Source organism: Eptatretus burgeri, chromosome 15 (assembly GCF_056783735.1).
Source record: "Eptatretus burgeri isolate ZD-2024b chromosome 15, Ebu_testis_v1, whole genome shotgun sequence".
NCBI classification, from domain to species: Eukaryota; Metazoa; Chordata; class Myxini; order Myxiniformes; family Myxinidae; genus Eptatretus; species Eptatretus burgeri.
The window spans coordinates 11,382,734-11,399,294 of NC_140975.1; the positions used below are offsets into that span (position 1 = coordinate 11,382,734).

Consider the following 16,561-nt stretch of genomic DNA (forward strand, 5'->3'; position numbering starts at 1 on the left):
CATAAAACTCCTGGAATCTGTGGCATCCGTGCTGAACCTCTCAAGGCTGGTGGAAATGGCGCACTCGTGTCGTTGCATGCAGTTCTGTACTCTGCATGGAACACAGGCATCATCGCAACTGACTGTAAGAGGGGCCATGTTGTCCCTCTCTGGAAAGGGAAGGGTGATCGCCAAGACTGCAACAACTACTGAGGGGTGACGCTGCTCTCAGTTCCAGGCAAGGTCTTTGCTCGGATAATTCTTGATAGGGTTCGCCACCATCTGCTTGAGCATAAGCGTCCAGAGCAGTCAGGCTTTGCACCAAAGAGGTCAACGATTGACCGTATCTTTGCTCTTCGTGTCCTCACCGAACGGAGACGAGAGTTTCGGCAGGGGCTGCTTGCAGCCTATGTTGATCTCTGTAAAGCGTTCGATTCAGTGAATCGGGATGTCCTCTGGAGGATTCTTGGTCTTCGTGGGGTGCCACCAAAACTGATCAATCTGATATCTGAACTCTACTCTGGTACTGAGAGTGCTGTGCGATGTGGTGGTGCCATCTCTGACTTATTCCCAGTTGTTACTGGAGTTTGTCAGGGGTGTGTACTGGCCCCCACACTTTTCAGCACTTGTATGGACTGGATTATTGGGAGGATGTCAGAGAGATCAAGCTGCGGTGCATCGTTTGGGAATGTCAATATCTCTGACGTTGATTTCGCGGATGATGCAGTTATCTTTGCGGAGACTTTAGATATCCTTTTAGGGGCCCTCGAGGTGCTGAATGAGGAGTCAGAGCCACTGGGGTTACGGGTTTCCTGGGTCAAAACTAAGATCCAGGCTTTCAATGACATATTGGATGCTGCTGTCCTGTTTTTGCCTGTTTGTGATGAGGATGTTGAGGTCGTGGAGAGATTCACTTACCTTGGCAGTGATATCCATGTATCTGCTAGCTGTGAGCCGGAGGTCAACAAACGTCTGGGTCAGGCCTGAGGAGTCATGGATTAATTGGATCATGGGGTGTGGCATTGCCGCGACCTGTGAGAGAGGATGAAAGTCCGAGTGTTCAGGTCCTTGGTGCTTCCAGTCTTGCTCTATTGATGTGAGACTTGGACTCTGTCCAGGGATCTGAGACGGGGACTTAATTATTTTGGTACCAGGTCTCTTCAGAGAATCCTTGGCTATCACTGGTCGGACTGTGTACAACGAGCGGTTGCTGAGAGAAATTCAAATGAGATTTGTTTCCTGCATAGTCGGTGAGCGTCAGCTGCGGCTGTATGAACATGTGGCTCGTTTTCCGGACGCTGATCCTGCTCACCGGATTTTCTCAGTGAGGGAGTCTCGTGAGTGGAGGAGGCCAATGGGCCGACCACGTGCCTCGTGGTTGCATTAGGTTGATCGGCATCTCAAGGAGATGGGGATGGGCCAGGCATCTGCCAGTGGGGTGGTCAGACGGAGGCCTCTGGAGTATTGGCAGAAAGTGGACGCAGCGACACGCTACTCTGGCACATGCTGCCCCACCTGGCATGACCTAACCCGAAGGGACCACCTCAGGTTGACCCAAGGAGACTGCCATCTGGTGGACGACACCTCAGCACCACCCCAACACACACTACCACAATCTGACCCGGGAAGGTTTCTCCGTTGTTTTCCTCCTGTCATCAAAGAGAGGGGGTCATGAAGGCTTTGCCCCAATCTCATCATCCATTGAGTTGCCTTGCAGTGGGCAGCTGCACAGAAGGTCCTCCCACGGAGTGGCTTTTCAGTTTACTTTGCGTTTTTCTTATGTTTTGCGGAGTGAAGTGTTTTACCGTAACCGGAGTGCAAATCCTGCCACCAACCTCCGAAAAAAGTAACCCAACTGCAGGAGGACATCTGCAGACACAGTTGGGCATGAGATATGGATGGCCGTTGGCTCACAAGGAGCTCCTCCAACCTTTTACAGGTTTTGATTTTAATGCTGCTGGGTGTCCATATCATACACCCTCTTCACCTGGAAACCTGGTGGGGGAGACAGTTTAGTCGTCGACAACCCGACAATGAAACAGATAATACAGGTTTCCATGATACCTGCTGCAAGTCAGATCTCATATGACCTGACCCTTGAAGGAAGACATTAAATTACACACACACACACACACACACACACACACACACACACACACACACACACACACACACACACACACACACACACACACACACACACACACACACACACACACACACACACACACACACACACACACACACACACACACACCTCATTTTTTCACACACAACTCTTCCGAACAATTCTATCACACACACAAAAAAAAACACACACGTACATATGTACACCCCACATATCCACATACATACATTCAGACACATTCATTCAAACACAGATACATGAACACACAAACACAGATTTATTACGAACTGGTAAGTTCTTACACAAGTTATTTTATTAAAAGTTACAACTTTCACTTATAAGCAATTTTCTGATTTACCAACTGCCCGGATTATCAGCTGGCACTGTTTTTCAGCGGGGTTTCGATCCTGTCAACCCAGAACCTCTCCAAACGGTGGATCCACGACCCCGGTCTCTCGTCTACATCAGTAGATTACTCAACATCAATGGACCCACAACCTCAAAGTTGTGTCCAGACATTCAGTCAACAGCAATGCAATATTCTTATTCAAACTTATTTAATTATTACTTTTAACACTTGGCGAAATCTTAGATTTTGTCAAGTATGTTGGTCTGTTCCGTTTGTTGGTTTGTTTGTTTGTTTGTTTGTTTGTCCGGTCGTCTACAGCCCAAACGGCTGGACCAGTCGTTCTTAAATTTTTATACCTGATCGGCAATCCACCTGAGACGGTCCGCGTCCAAACCCCGTCTTTATCGGACTAAACGTCGCGACGTGACGTCACACAACGTGAAAACACATTTTTGGACATAACTCAGTGACCGGAAGTCGTAGCGACTTCCAGTTGATGCCAAAACAAACTTCAATGGAATATCTAAATGTTTTAAAATGCATGCAAGTACAAATTATGCACAGTTTTCGCAAGCGTATGACGTCAAAGTTTTTAGCTATTGGCGTGATTTAAAAAAAATTCTATTCGTTCTCCAGGTCACAATTCTTAACCGATTTGGATGAGATTTTAACAGCTGATAGAAATCTACAGTGCAAAAGGAGATGTGAATTTTGGTGATGTTCAATATCAAGATCTGGATTCTGCATCACTTTATATTATCGCCCATTATAAACCAATGGGGAATTTGGTGAATTACACATGGCTATTTCTCAAACAGTTTTGCACTTATTATATTGAAACTTATACTGTCTATTTATGCATGTAATATTAACATGTGTACAAAGTTTGATCGATATTGACCCAATGTCAAGGTCAGGGTCACCCAAAACATGAAAAATACACATATAAAATACATATTTTTGTTTTACAATATATTTCAAACCTCATAACGGGATCGTAAAGCTGGTTGAAAAGCAATGTTCCTCGGTATTTTCAAATATTTTCTACAATCAGAATGAAGGCAACTAGCACCGATGATAAGTTGTTGAATGTCACATGGTGGCTTTAAATGAGTTGTGAAAATTTTCAATCTGCTGCCGTTACCATGACAACGCACGCCTGATAATTGTTATTTGTGACGTCGCGTCATTTTATTAATGTACGAACAAATAAACACCACACATTCCATGACATTACAGCTTGGACCACCACACAGAAAGGTCAACTATTTCGCCAAGTGTCGTGCTAAGCACGATTTTTCATTTAAATATGACTACATTTGAATAACTTTAATCACACACCACTTGATATGATCATATATTAAGCGATAAACACGACCTGATAGACATGTCCATTGCACAGCACCTCCATCTAACCATCGACTCAAACTGTCATTCAAATATTCAACCTGTCATTAACAACCGATTTTAACGTCCTGCACTGCGTATCCCAGCAACCACCAACTAATTTTTTTATGTTCATTTAAAATGTATTTTATAAACAATATTTATTACTTTTATTCAATTCCATATTTCAATATATATATATATATATATAGATCAAAATTTTACTAAAATACAATTAATTAATTGTGATTATATTAAATGCAATGCAATGAAAACCATCCAAACTTAAATAAAAGGTGACAATGGAGTCTGAAGACTGTTTATGCAAGACCTGTTCAAACAATCAGCCAAATGTCCTCTGTTTAACATGATGTAAAAAAAACCTTCTCAGCACGATCCACAAAATCATTCTTTACTGAACAAATTCGTGAAAATCTAAGTAGCTGAGATGAAAAGACATTGTAACCCATTTTAAGTGGAACATTGCAACCTGGAAAGGTGTAGAAGACTACAGGGAAACTGAAATCATCAATTTTATGATCTACTCTTGTACGAAAACCATTCTGTCCAACTCTAACCAACACATCCAGATACGCAGCAACTGAACAATCATTACCACTCCAGTTTGCAATCAGGTTATCCGGATAAATCTTGTGAAGCTGACTATCAAAATAATTATAGTTAACCACACAAATATCATCTATATAACGATATGTACGAGATAATTTTTTTCGCGAATTCTAATTTTTTTCTCCTTTATCGGTTTGTGCATGAATGAAAATTCACAGAAAATAAGAAAAATGTCCACGAGTCGGGGACTGCAATTGTCACCCATGGGAATACCCTTAAATTGTTGAAACATTATCCCACAAAAAGATACAAAATTAGTAAATAAAATAAAATAAACAACATCCTTAAACTTCTGCTTCTCAAAACGATGAAAACTTGAGTGTTTCTTTTTAGAAAAAAAATGGTCTATCAAATCTGACATTTAAAAACTTATCAAGAGTTAAAAACCTTGTCAATCACTTTTAAGAGTGAATCCCTCACTCGGACGAAATCCCAATTTGTATATAAAGTTGAAAAATCAAAAACTTCAACTAATTTGATGTTGAGACCTCTAATCCTATTTAAAAACTCTAAAGAAGAATTAATGCTCCAGAAAGTGTATATACCTGAATTATTCTCAATTGCTAAACAATATTTCCTGAACTGTTCTCCAATAACTTGCAGTCCTGAGTTAACTATAACCAATCACGCTTTGGTAGAACACTGCCTGGCACCCGCTATAAACCGATAGTTGTATGGGTTCTTATGAAGCTTAGGGATCCAGAAAAGCCGAGGAATACAAAGATTTACCTCTTTACATTTAATATTGAAATTATTAAAGTATTATTTCATATTTTAATGTGATTTGAGGAGTTTTACCAAAATTATATCAACTTGAACATTTTGTTTGAATATCCATTTAATCCTCTGTATTTCCCCATTACGTGATGCTTATTCTACGTGTGATGTACAATCATTGATATTGTTGCTGTTCTGCAAAACCGGCACTCCCCCGAGGCAACGGCAAACAACGGCGGTCCCAAGACAGTTATTTCATTCGAATTAGTTCTAATTCAATCATAAGGAGACCCAGAGGTCATGGGCCTTGTAGTCGGGGTTGTACAGCTCCAAAAATGGAACTTTCAGAGATAATTGATAAACTTCAAGGTTTTTCTGAAGAAAAGGTTTTCCATGATTTTTATGTTCTTCAGAGGGCATGTTCCTAACATGTCTTAGCTCATATTCTCCAGTGTTTCGCAGGTTAGCAGGTTTTAGCATGACATGTGCTCGATTTTTATTGAAGATTTTTGTAGCAGGGTTCTGATAAACAATCTACTCCCAAAGTTGAAAGGATCTGCGATTTCTTAATTTGTGATTTTTCCAGCAAGCAGGTAGATCGGCTTCGTCTTCATCCTGTTAAAAGGGATACTAGTGTAAATAGTATATTACCAGATAAAGTTTGGGAGCAAACCCCATTGAAGGTTTGTTTCACTTTAACCAAGACCAAAGGACTATCCTTTTAGTATAGATATAGTAAAGGATATTTTGGAAACTGACTGTGCATGTTCATCTTCCCCTTTTTTATATGGTCCTTGTGCACACGTTGTTTATGGGGATTTTAATATAATAAGTAATAATGAAATTAGGGATCTGATGAAGATGTGAGTTAAATATAGGGAACCAGTAACTCAACCTTGGAGCTGCATTAGGTCTTCAATTATGGATTTTGTGTCTAATTTTGTTGACAAAATGTGCACCAAGTAGAAGTTATGTCTAAGCAGTTTTATTTCATGGTACAACAGAGTTGTGGAAGTCCTGGATAATAGGATTAAGTTTAATAGTAGTCGGGGCTTACTTTCACTGGGTCAATCTAAACCAGTGTTGAACAAGTTGAGTGTTCGTAAAATCATTCGGGATCTCCATGATAGCAACGTTTTCGCTCCAGCGGATAAAGCTGCTCATAATTTTGTTGTTGTTTGTAAAAGGTTTTATGTCGAGGTTTTATGAAGAGAGTTAGGCATTGATGCGGTTACTTTCATGAGCAGAGGAAATATCACAAATGTTCCTTGTCATAAGTCACTCCAAGATATTATCTCTGAGCATCAGGAAGTTTCAGTCAATAAAACTTCATCTTATCTCCAATGTTCATCCCCAGACCCAGGGATGTTTTATCAGGAGATTTGAACAGAATGTTTGAACAAGAAAACCCGAAAATTAATCGCTGGTTTAATCTTACAATCGGGTTTGTGTTTGTAATGGGATTATTACCAGAAATCCTGAAGAGTTCGATAATGGGATGTTTAATAATATCAGAGTTGTAGAAACTGTACCTGTTCCAGTGTTCAAGAGTCACGAAGGAGTTTGTACAAATCATGTGGAGAAACAAGATGGAGTAAATTAATAAATATAAAACATGGAGTTTATCTTCACTTATTATTCCCTCCTGTTTGTGGAGATGACTCTTACTGTAAATCAAATCCTCTTCTTCCCTTCAAATCTCCAATTTACCTGTAAAAGTGAACCTCAGGTAACAATAACTTTCCCTTATTTAACAACATTCACTCTTAGGTCGTTTTTCAATCTCACCTTCACTTTAAACTTCTCTGAACATTTTATTATTTGTCGATAATTATTTTATTATTTCTCATGGATAAGTTTCATGAGCCTTGATTTTCCCAAAATTAATAAACACACAAGGAATGATTATGACAGGATACAAGTTGGAATCCACATTACCGTATTATATATCATCGTCATGGTGACACGCGTGTATTATTTCCCACAATGTATGTTGTTGTAGTAAACATGATCACGTGGTCCCACAGTGCGTCCAAAGATCCTGGATATCTGGAGGGAGTTCGTGAGTTCCAGCGCCTCCTGGAGGCTCTTCTGTGAGGCCGAAGCCAAGCCGGGACCAAACATCACCTGGTGGAACCCACAGGGACTCCTCATAAATGGAAGCGAGACCGTTGTGAGTCCAAATAACCAAAATGATTTACAGAAGATCATCAGCAGTTATAACATCACAAGAGAAGATCCAGAAGGGAACTACAGCTGTCTGGTACAGAACCAGCACGGGACGGGGAAGGGATTTGTTTTCTACGAAGAGTTTGAAGGAAAACGAGGAATCACAGGGATCGTCATTGGATGTACATCTGCCATCATCCTGGTTCTTCTTCTAATTGTTTTTGGCTTTTTCATTCACAAGAAACATCGAAATCTCCATGAAGGTGAAGAGTCTGACATGTGATGTTTTTATTATTTGTTTCCTTCCTTCGTTTGTTTCCCTTATTCAATAATTTGATGGTTCACTGTGCTGAGTGTAAACTCTTGTTATTTGTGAAAATGGAAGATTTTCCAAGTGGTGTTGGTTGGTTGGTCTTGGGCGTTACTCTGCCTCGTCTCGGCCATGTTGTAAAAAAATCGTGCACTTCACAGTACAAATATGTCCGTTGGAACAGAGGTATGTTGAAGCTTTCTCTTCATTATAAGATCCGGAAACAACCTGTCTGTCTGTCTGTCTGTTTGTTGGTCTGTCGGTCCATCTGATGCTTCGTGTTTGTCTGTCTGTCTGTCTGTTTGTTGGTCTGTCTGTCTGTCTGTTTGTTGGTCTGTTGGTCCATCTGATGCTTCGTGTTTGTCTGTCTGCCTGTCTGTTGGTCTGTCTGATGCTTTGTGCCTGTCCATCTGTGTGTGATCATTCTTGTTTCCAGGCCAGAACTCCTAAAACCGTTTCGTGTATCATCATGAAACTTCACACACACTTCATCCTATTTGTATAGAAAAGTATTTTAGTATTTTGAACTCTCTGGTGTGTTTTATTTTTTTTCATTTTATTTGTTGAGAAATCTTTCTGCCTCATGGCCTGCTATCATGTCATACAAGGTGAAGCTATTTGACATTGCACCAAGTGGACAGACAAGTGCAAGAGAAACATCAACGCCATCAATGGACTGGAACATACAGCATGTGTTCTTTATCAGAGTGTGACGGATGAAAACCTGTAAGATCCAACAAAATCTCCAAGACAGAACACTGGTGGCACTGTTGGTTACGAAACTGTCACACAAAATCTGAAGACATTTGAATGGTTTCAACAGGTGCTCATGAACCTTGCAAGACCACATGATGGGTTTGGGTTCAGCTCTGTCCTTGTGGATATCATATGGGATGTCTACAGAAAAAAAAGGGTTCAAAGAAAGACTCAAGAGAAAGAAGAGGCAAAGGGAAGAGACGAAAGGAGACTGCGGACACGTCCATGCCTACTGACTGGCACAGTTTCCTTCGAGTTGAGAACAAGACAGAGTTGTGTCGTTTTTTTTGACCAATCAAGTTGTAGAATCTCTGGATTGTGAAGGAAAGCAGCTCCACAGCACACATGGAGAAACAGTCTTATCCTCACCTGTCGAGGATGAAGATCCCTCAGTCTGTCCTTACACACAAGATGAAGCTGACACCCGTGAGATATTGCATGCTGCTCACTGTGTGAAAGAAGGTGACAACAGGGAGATAATATGGACTGTAAACACAGATGTGGTAATATTAGCAGTTTCCTTCTATTTTCAGATTGACAACCTCAAATAAATGTACGTTGCACATCGCTCTGGAAAGCAGTTCAAGTACTGGATGTGCCCTGTGCATTGCATTGCAAGAAACCTTGGTGCTTTGAAATACAGGCCATTACCATTGTTGCGTACAATCAGTGGATGTGACACAACTTCCAGTTTTCTTGGTAAAAGGAAGAAGACAGCATGGGAAATGTGGCAGGCATATCCAGCGGACACAGATACATTCACCACGTGATCACGCCAGCCAGATGATGTTCCAGAAGAATCTATACAATACAGAGAGATTTATGATTGCAATGTATCAAAAGACTTGCGAGGACAGGACAGCTCTTGTGATTATTCAAGGCGTGATTTGTTCCCACGGAGTCAAAGTATGAGCACCATACCACCAACTAGTGATACTCAACTTCAGCATGTCAAGGGTGCAGTCCTTTGAGCAGGCCACATCTGGTGGCAATCACTTGTGGCCCGTCCCAGCCTTCCTGGTCCAGCCGATTGGAGTTGGGTCCATGATCTGGTTAGGAATGCCTGGAGACCACTGTAGTGGCTCGTCCAGAGGCAGCAAATGGTTGTAGAGAATTTATTCGATGTCTCTGCAAGGTGTGCTGTTCAGGGAATTGCAAGTGCTTCTCAGAAAAGTTCACATGCACTGATTTGTGTTCCTACAAAGGTGGTTGTACCAACAATGGAGACGATTGAAAATTAAACTCGACAATGCTCAGATTATTAGTGATATGACACAAACGTAACTTCATGTGTAAATTTTTACAGTTTTCTGTTTTATTTCGTGTTCATAACAAGCAAGTATCGATTATTCTCACCAATTTATAACCTTAGATTCCTTCGCAACAGTCTGGAAACCAAATAAATACTGGAATGGAAGGATTCTAACCATAAACTATTTCATTTCTGGGCTCAAAAATTTACTCCTAATCTAATAAAAGAAGATTTTCATGAATGATTCTGTTGTTTTTTACTTGTTTTAAACAGAAAAATGGTTGCCATCGTTCCTGGTCAATTTCACATGCTTACCTGGGCCAGACAAGGTGTTTCCTGATCTTATATGAAAGAGCAAAGTTCAAAGTAATTGTGTGAAAAATAGTATATTTGTCCTCAAAAGTGCACAGTTCTTCCCCAAAATGGCATATACGGCCGAGAAGTGTCTATCTTTCTGTCTTTCTGTTTGTTACTTGTGAAAACCGACGATTTTTCATATGTATATTGGTTGGTCGCATGTGTTTGTCTGTCTGTCTATCTGTCTGTTTGTCAATCGCCTGCAGGTGACATGTTTCATCCGATTTTCATGAAACTTCACAAAATGGTAGAGTTGGTCAGAGAAAAGAAGCCTGTTGTTTTTGAAGTCAAAAGGTCAACATAGGCCAAAGGTCACCAACTTTGTCAAATTTCTAAAATCATCAACTTCTATCCGATTGAGTTGAAATTTGAAGACGATTTTCACATCAGGTCAGTGATTTCAACCACCAATTCTTTTTAAGGTCAACATAGGCCAAAGGTCCACAATTTCGGTGCAATTTCAAAAATCCTCAATTTTCAACCAATTGACCTGAACTTTGAACAGGATTTGCATATCAGGTCACTGGATTCAATCATCAATTATTTTGAGGTCAACTTAAGCCAAAAGGTCAACATCGTCCAAAGATTGACAACTTCGGTGAAATTTCTAAAATAAATTTTCATCACATTGACTTGAAATTTTAAAAGGATTTATATTTCAGGTCATTGAATTCAACAAACAAGTGTTTTTTAACATTCACTTTTTTTAAAATTAACATTATTTTTTAAAATTAATTAACAACGAACAAGGATCCCAAGCCACCACACTCACCACGAAGCCTACACCAGGCTTCTCCCTTTCTTGGTTCTTGATGAGGAAAACTTTTCGACCCATCACGATTCTTTGTTTGTTTGGATGTAACTGGGTTTTGTTTAATTTTTTTTTAACCTCCCTCAGGGATCAACAGTGGAATGAATCCAAATCAGAATGTGAGTGATTTACTCTTTTTCATTTTCACCTCATCACATTCAGATATAATACCAAGTTATTATTTAGTTCTTCATTCAATTTGTTCTTTTATTTCAAACTTTTAATCAATTCATCATCAAGCACCTGTCTCCTGGATGTTGGTGTCAGGTGTGTTTCCATCTGATTTACCTTTCTACATCATTATAACTCGTTTCACTTGAATTCCACCAATTTATGATGATAAAAATACACTGAAAACAGTTATTATTCCTTCATTTTGTGGAATTTAGATCCGATGATAAAGATCCGGAGACAGACGATATGCATCCAAGAGTATTGAGGGAGGTATCATATTACATAGTGAGACGTTAACCGATATCTTTAACACCTGATTGGAGTTAGGACAGGTAACGGAGGACTGGACAGGACATGGAACACTATTTCACAAAACGACCCAGAGATGAGTTGGGGAAATATAGATCTGTTAGTTTAACTTCAGATGTGTGGAAGGTGTTGGAGATGTTAATTGGGGATGAAATGAGGAACAATTTAAATAAAAACAAACTAATTAAAGGAAGCCAGCATGGATTTACTGAAGGGAGCTCTTGTTTAATAAATTAATTAGAGTTCAATGATAATGTTTCTGACTTGGTGGATGAGGGAAGTGTAGTGGATGTCGTGTGTCGAGACGTTCAGAAGGTATTTGCTGAGGAACCACATGTAAGGTTGTTAGCTAAGATGAGGGCTTGTTGAGTGGCTGGTGCAGTCCCTAACTGGATTTGAAAATGGTTTATTGATTGATTATTGATTGAAAATAAAGAGAGGTTGTGAATGGGAGGATATCTGGCTGGGAGGATGTAAGTAGTGAGGGGTATCCCAGGGATGAGGACCATTATAACAAATGATTTACATCAATGATTTGGACAGTGGTGTTAAGAGTCGGTTTTCCATATCTAAAAATGACATGAAGATATGTGGTAAGGTACATCCCAGAGAGGGGCTGATCAGATTCAGGAAAGTCTGGATAATTTATTAAATTGGGCAAAAGATCGGCAGATGCAGTTTAACAAAAATAAATGTAAGGTGTTGGGGATGGGTAAGAATAATGAAAATAGAGATCACATGATGCAAGGAGCAATCTTGGAGCGTGGAACACAGGACGATCAGGGGGTGGTAATGGATTTGGGGTGGGGGGGGAGGGTAGCAGATTGTACAGTGTCATGTGAAGTTAATAAGGCTTTAGATATTTTGGTGGTGGAAGGACCATCATCTGCACCACATCTGAGGAAGGAAATTGCGGCAACAGAGAGGGTTCAGTACGGAACATGTAGTTGATCTCAGGCCTGGCTAAACGAAGGTATGAGGAGTCGCTGAAACAGACAGAATGTTTTACATGAAAAAGGAGATGATGATGAGGGGATCTGATACAGATGTTTACGATTATGAAGAGTAAAGAGAAAATATGTCCAGAAGAGTCTTTCATGGGAATGGAAACAGATGGGACAAGGGGACACTGTAAAAGAGTAATGAAGAGTAGATTTAGGAAGGTAGAAAGGCAGAAATCTTTCATTCAGAGAGTGGTGAATACATGGAGTGTTCTCCCTGCAAGGGTAATGACAACAGAGTGAGTGGATATTTTAAAATAGAGTTGGATCGGTATGTGTATGGAATGGGGATCGGTGGACGTGGGTACGAATATATTTTCATGATTGTTTGGGCTTGATGGGCTTCATGTCCTCCTGTGTTAAAGTTCTTTGTAAATCCTTGTGAAGCCAAAACTGTTTGTCCATCAGGTGGAAGAGGAAGTTGAGTTGACTTACGCCACTCTCGCAGATCAGCCCAAACCAGACTTTCATTCTCCACGTCCTCAACACTCAGCAGACACGTCCATCTACGCCGTGGTTAAAACCGAATGATGTTCCTCTGTCGTTTCAACCACAATTTCCTCTTCTCTCCCTGTTCGGTTCATTTCCCTGTTTGTGGAAAACTTTGTCTCGCAATCATCTTTAAAATCCTGCCCTGCTTACACAGTAGTATATTATACAGAAGTTGTCTTTCCACACCACATATAATCAATCTCCTGTTATAAATCCAATAAAATAGATCATTTACACACAGGGGCTCGGTGGATGTATCCCATGGTTAATGACATAACCCTAAGTCGGGGAACGGGACTCGCTTCTCCATGCTTGTCCTGGGTCGATTGTCCTGTGCGATCGATCGATTGTCATGCAGTGGAAACAAAAGAGAACAAGTTGGCACTGAATGAATTGTTTAAATTTAGAGGAGAGAGAGGAATGTTATTTGTTGTTTAATTGTTTATTTAATTTCTTGAACGTTTCGTGCACTCCTTGAAGTTCCCCTTTCATTATCTTGATGCTGGTTGGGTAATTTGGACCTTGTGGTACAATCAAGATGGAGTGTGTGTGCTTGGATCCTCCTTTGTTCTTTCCTTTTGACCATGGTGAGATGTACTACTGATCACATGAACAGTATAAGCGGTAAAAATAAAATCAAATATGTTCATTTCTTCAATAAGTTAATTCACATTCTCATTCGTCTTCAGCCAATTGTATTTAATTATTTTCATTTGTTTTTCAGATCGGTTTTTTATCACAAAATTCGAAAGTTCTTTAATCAATTGATGTCGACCCAGCAGGAGATTGAAATCCAAACTTGTGTTTATTTAAAAGTTAAAACACAAGTGATATGTGAAGGACATTAGCATGGTGTTGTGCATGGAAAAATAACTCATGATTCTTGGCTTTTCTTCTCTTCTTTCAATCTTCTTTCCCGTCTACATATACTGAGAAAGAGAACATTCGAGAAAGTTTCTCCTTCCACAAACAATGAGGAATTGCCTCTGAAACCGAAGATGGACGGACGTTATGTTTTCACCCCTATCGGTTTGTCTGTCCGTGAGCACGATATCTCAGTGTCATGGACGGGGTCGGACTAAACTTGGTGGACAGGTTGGGTTTGTGACATGCACAAATTTATCAGATTCTGATCAGGATAAAGATACTAAAAAAATTTCAGTGATATGTCACCATTGACAGGTGGGACCACAATGATCTCCAGCACGATATGTGAAACAGTTGTGAATGGATTATGACGACACTTGGTGGATGAGTTGGGTGGTTGACAAGAACAAGACAACAGCAGTCGCATTTTGTTTCGTGTGTCGATAAATGACGTCATACCTGCAGCATCATAGATCGATGTGCCACCTCATCATCTTCTCGTTCTTGATTTTTCCAGCTTGCTTGTTATCAAACATGAATGAAATGTATCTTTGATAGGAAACAAGCTCAAAGTGATATCCCAGCAGATAATGCCTCCAGTGCTTCCACCATCAGGTAAGATTCCTTCTTCACTGCTGCATGCCTTTGTTCACTCCTTTGTTCACAGTTTCAAAACTGATAGAGCGTTGCGGCCATGGCGTGATCGGAAGCGTCGGTTTGAACTGTGAAACGAGCAGTGTCATCTCCAGCCACTACAATGGAGTTGGTGATGTTCTTCGTGAGACTGAAAAGGTTCAACAGCAGCTCAAGATTGTGGGAAGCTGTGATACTGTACAGGGGATGAATCTTCTGGGGAAACCTAATAATCTATTGTGAATAATGTGTGAACATTCCCATTACTCGATCCAACGAAGGTATATAATGAGGGGGTGGAAGATCCTGAAGATGGAAAGGAATTGAAAACTCTGGGTTCCAACAACCAGTTGAAGTCTGGGTGGATCTGTGATGTGGCTGTTTATGTTTTTATGAAGAAAGTCTTTCACGTTGAACAAGCAAAGGTAGATGTGCAATACATCAATGGCAGAGCAGATGAGAGAGAGAGAGAGAGAGAGAGAGAGAGAGAGAGAGAGAGAGAGAGAGAGAGAGAGAGAGAGAGAGAGAGAGAGAGAGAGAGAGAGAGAGAGAGAGAGAAAAAAAAAAAAAAAAAAAGGAAGAGACAAAGGTAAAGGGGTGGAGGTGGGGTGAGTCAAGAGAATGATATGTTAGACTAAAGGTCAGATGATACTCAAAACGTTCTGGTTATTTATATATTAACTTGACCTTCCAAGTGAAGAAATCACCCATGTTTCTTTTTAAAATTCGAAAATGGGATAATAAGACCAATATTTCGAACATTTCTCGTGATTTTCACAACTTGCTATGCCCCGCCCCTCAAAAAAGTTGAGTTCAGCGAACCGCAGGTCACGTGACCATTTCCAGAACGCGACTCGCACAGAGTGGATTGATTGGACGTCGCGCGCCGTATAAAGTACGTACAAATACATTGTGCACATGTGTTTGCTATCTCACTGATCGTCTTAATTCCTGTGATTTTTTCGCGGAAAAGAAATTCTGCTTCTGAGCCGTGTATACACAACAATCACGAGGCAATTATTTATCCCTTTACTACCTTGTCGTATTCATGTACAAATCCAATAGATGTGTGCACAATAAAGGGCAATACCATGTCCATAAAATATAAAATGTGACTGTTGAACCTTTCCATTAAAAAATAAACTTACATGGACATACAAGTAAAATACTAAAGATTAATATTGCATCATTTCAAGGCGCAAGGAGATCATTTTAAAATCAAACGTGAAAACCCTGCACCCACATTTTGCAGCTTCTTGAATTGTTCATTGAAACCAGCCTGCTGGGATAGGTACGATTCCACATACATGCAAACCAGGTATGGCTGCACTCGACATGCATGGGTTTATTCTAAAGTGAAGGTACTGCTTCCATTGGCTTGCTATTCATTAACATTTAGCCAAAATGCTGTAATAAATGAACAGGGAAAAATATGTTGGCACAACTATGAAAGACAAATCTATCTGTCCTATTACACGGCCTCATATCCTCGGGACTCTTACACATTGACTTATACATTGTGTGCATGCTAATACAAGTTACTTGTCAACTCTGGAGTCTAGACTAGTCTGATAAATCCGTCGTCCGTCCGACTAGTCCGATAAATCTGACATGCTGTAGCTTTCTTTTATTATTCTCTTTTCTTCATTGTTTTCTACTGTCACTACATGATGACAGTAGGAATAAAATAAATAAAAATGCAACAGAACGTCAGATTTATCGGACTACTCGAGACAATTTGTCGCAAGGTGTGTTCTGCACACAAGTTTTCATCGTATCTGGACAGCGAGATTGCTTCGTTTTATGCGTGGAGAGATACGGCCGATAACATGGGCTGGCCTTGCTTGCGATTCATTCGCCGAGGAGCAACATGTCCGCTGCGCTGCGCTGTTCATGTCACCTCACTAAAATATTTCTGATATTGAGCAGTATGCAAGTAGAATTTACATTATTGAATTACGAATAGGATTTAGTCTAACCAGTTGTCATTGCCAAGTCTTCCTTCGATGTCCTCCCGATCATCATGAACTCCGGGAATTTCATCGCCATTTTCCTCTGCTTGTCCTGCTTCGGGCTCGAACTGGTAAGGCCATATTCCATTTCCAGCTGCCTGAACTTCACCTGCCGCGAATACGTTATCCGACAATTCTCCATCTGATTCAGACCAAAATCCTTCATTTCTCTCACACTCACCGTCGCTACCAGACAAATCAAAGTCCATGTCATCCATTATTCAAAACC

The 16,561-nt window shown here is 40.4% G+C and overlaps 1 protein-coding gene across 1 annotated transcript in view; it reads left to right on the forward strand.

Annotated features, from left to right (window-relative positions):
* The window catches only part of LOC147011503 (uncharacterized), a 154,538-nt gene extending 141,057 nt beyond the window's left edge, over window positions 1–13,481 (forward strand). The window contains exons 8-10 of the mRNA XM_085858010.1: window positions 7,217–7,621; window positions 10,932–10,963; window positions 12,737–13,481. Of these exons, the coding sequence (XP_085714136.1) occupies window positions 7,217–7,621; window positions 10,932–10,963; window positions 12,737–12,859 (560 nt within the window). The 3' untranslated portion in view covers window positions 12,860–13,481. The remainder of the gene's footprint in view (window positions 1–7,216; window positions 7,622–10,931; window positions 10,964–12,736) is intronic.
* The last annotated feature ends 3,080 nt before the right edge of the window (window positions 13,482–16,561 follow it).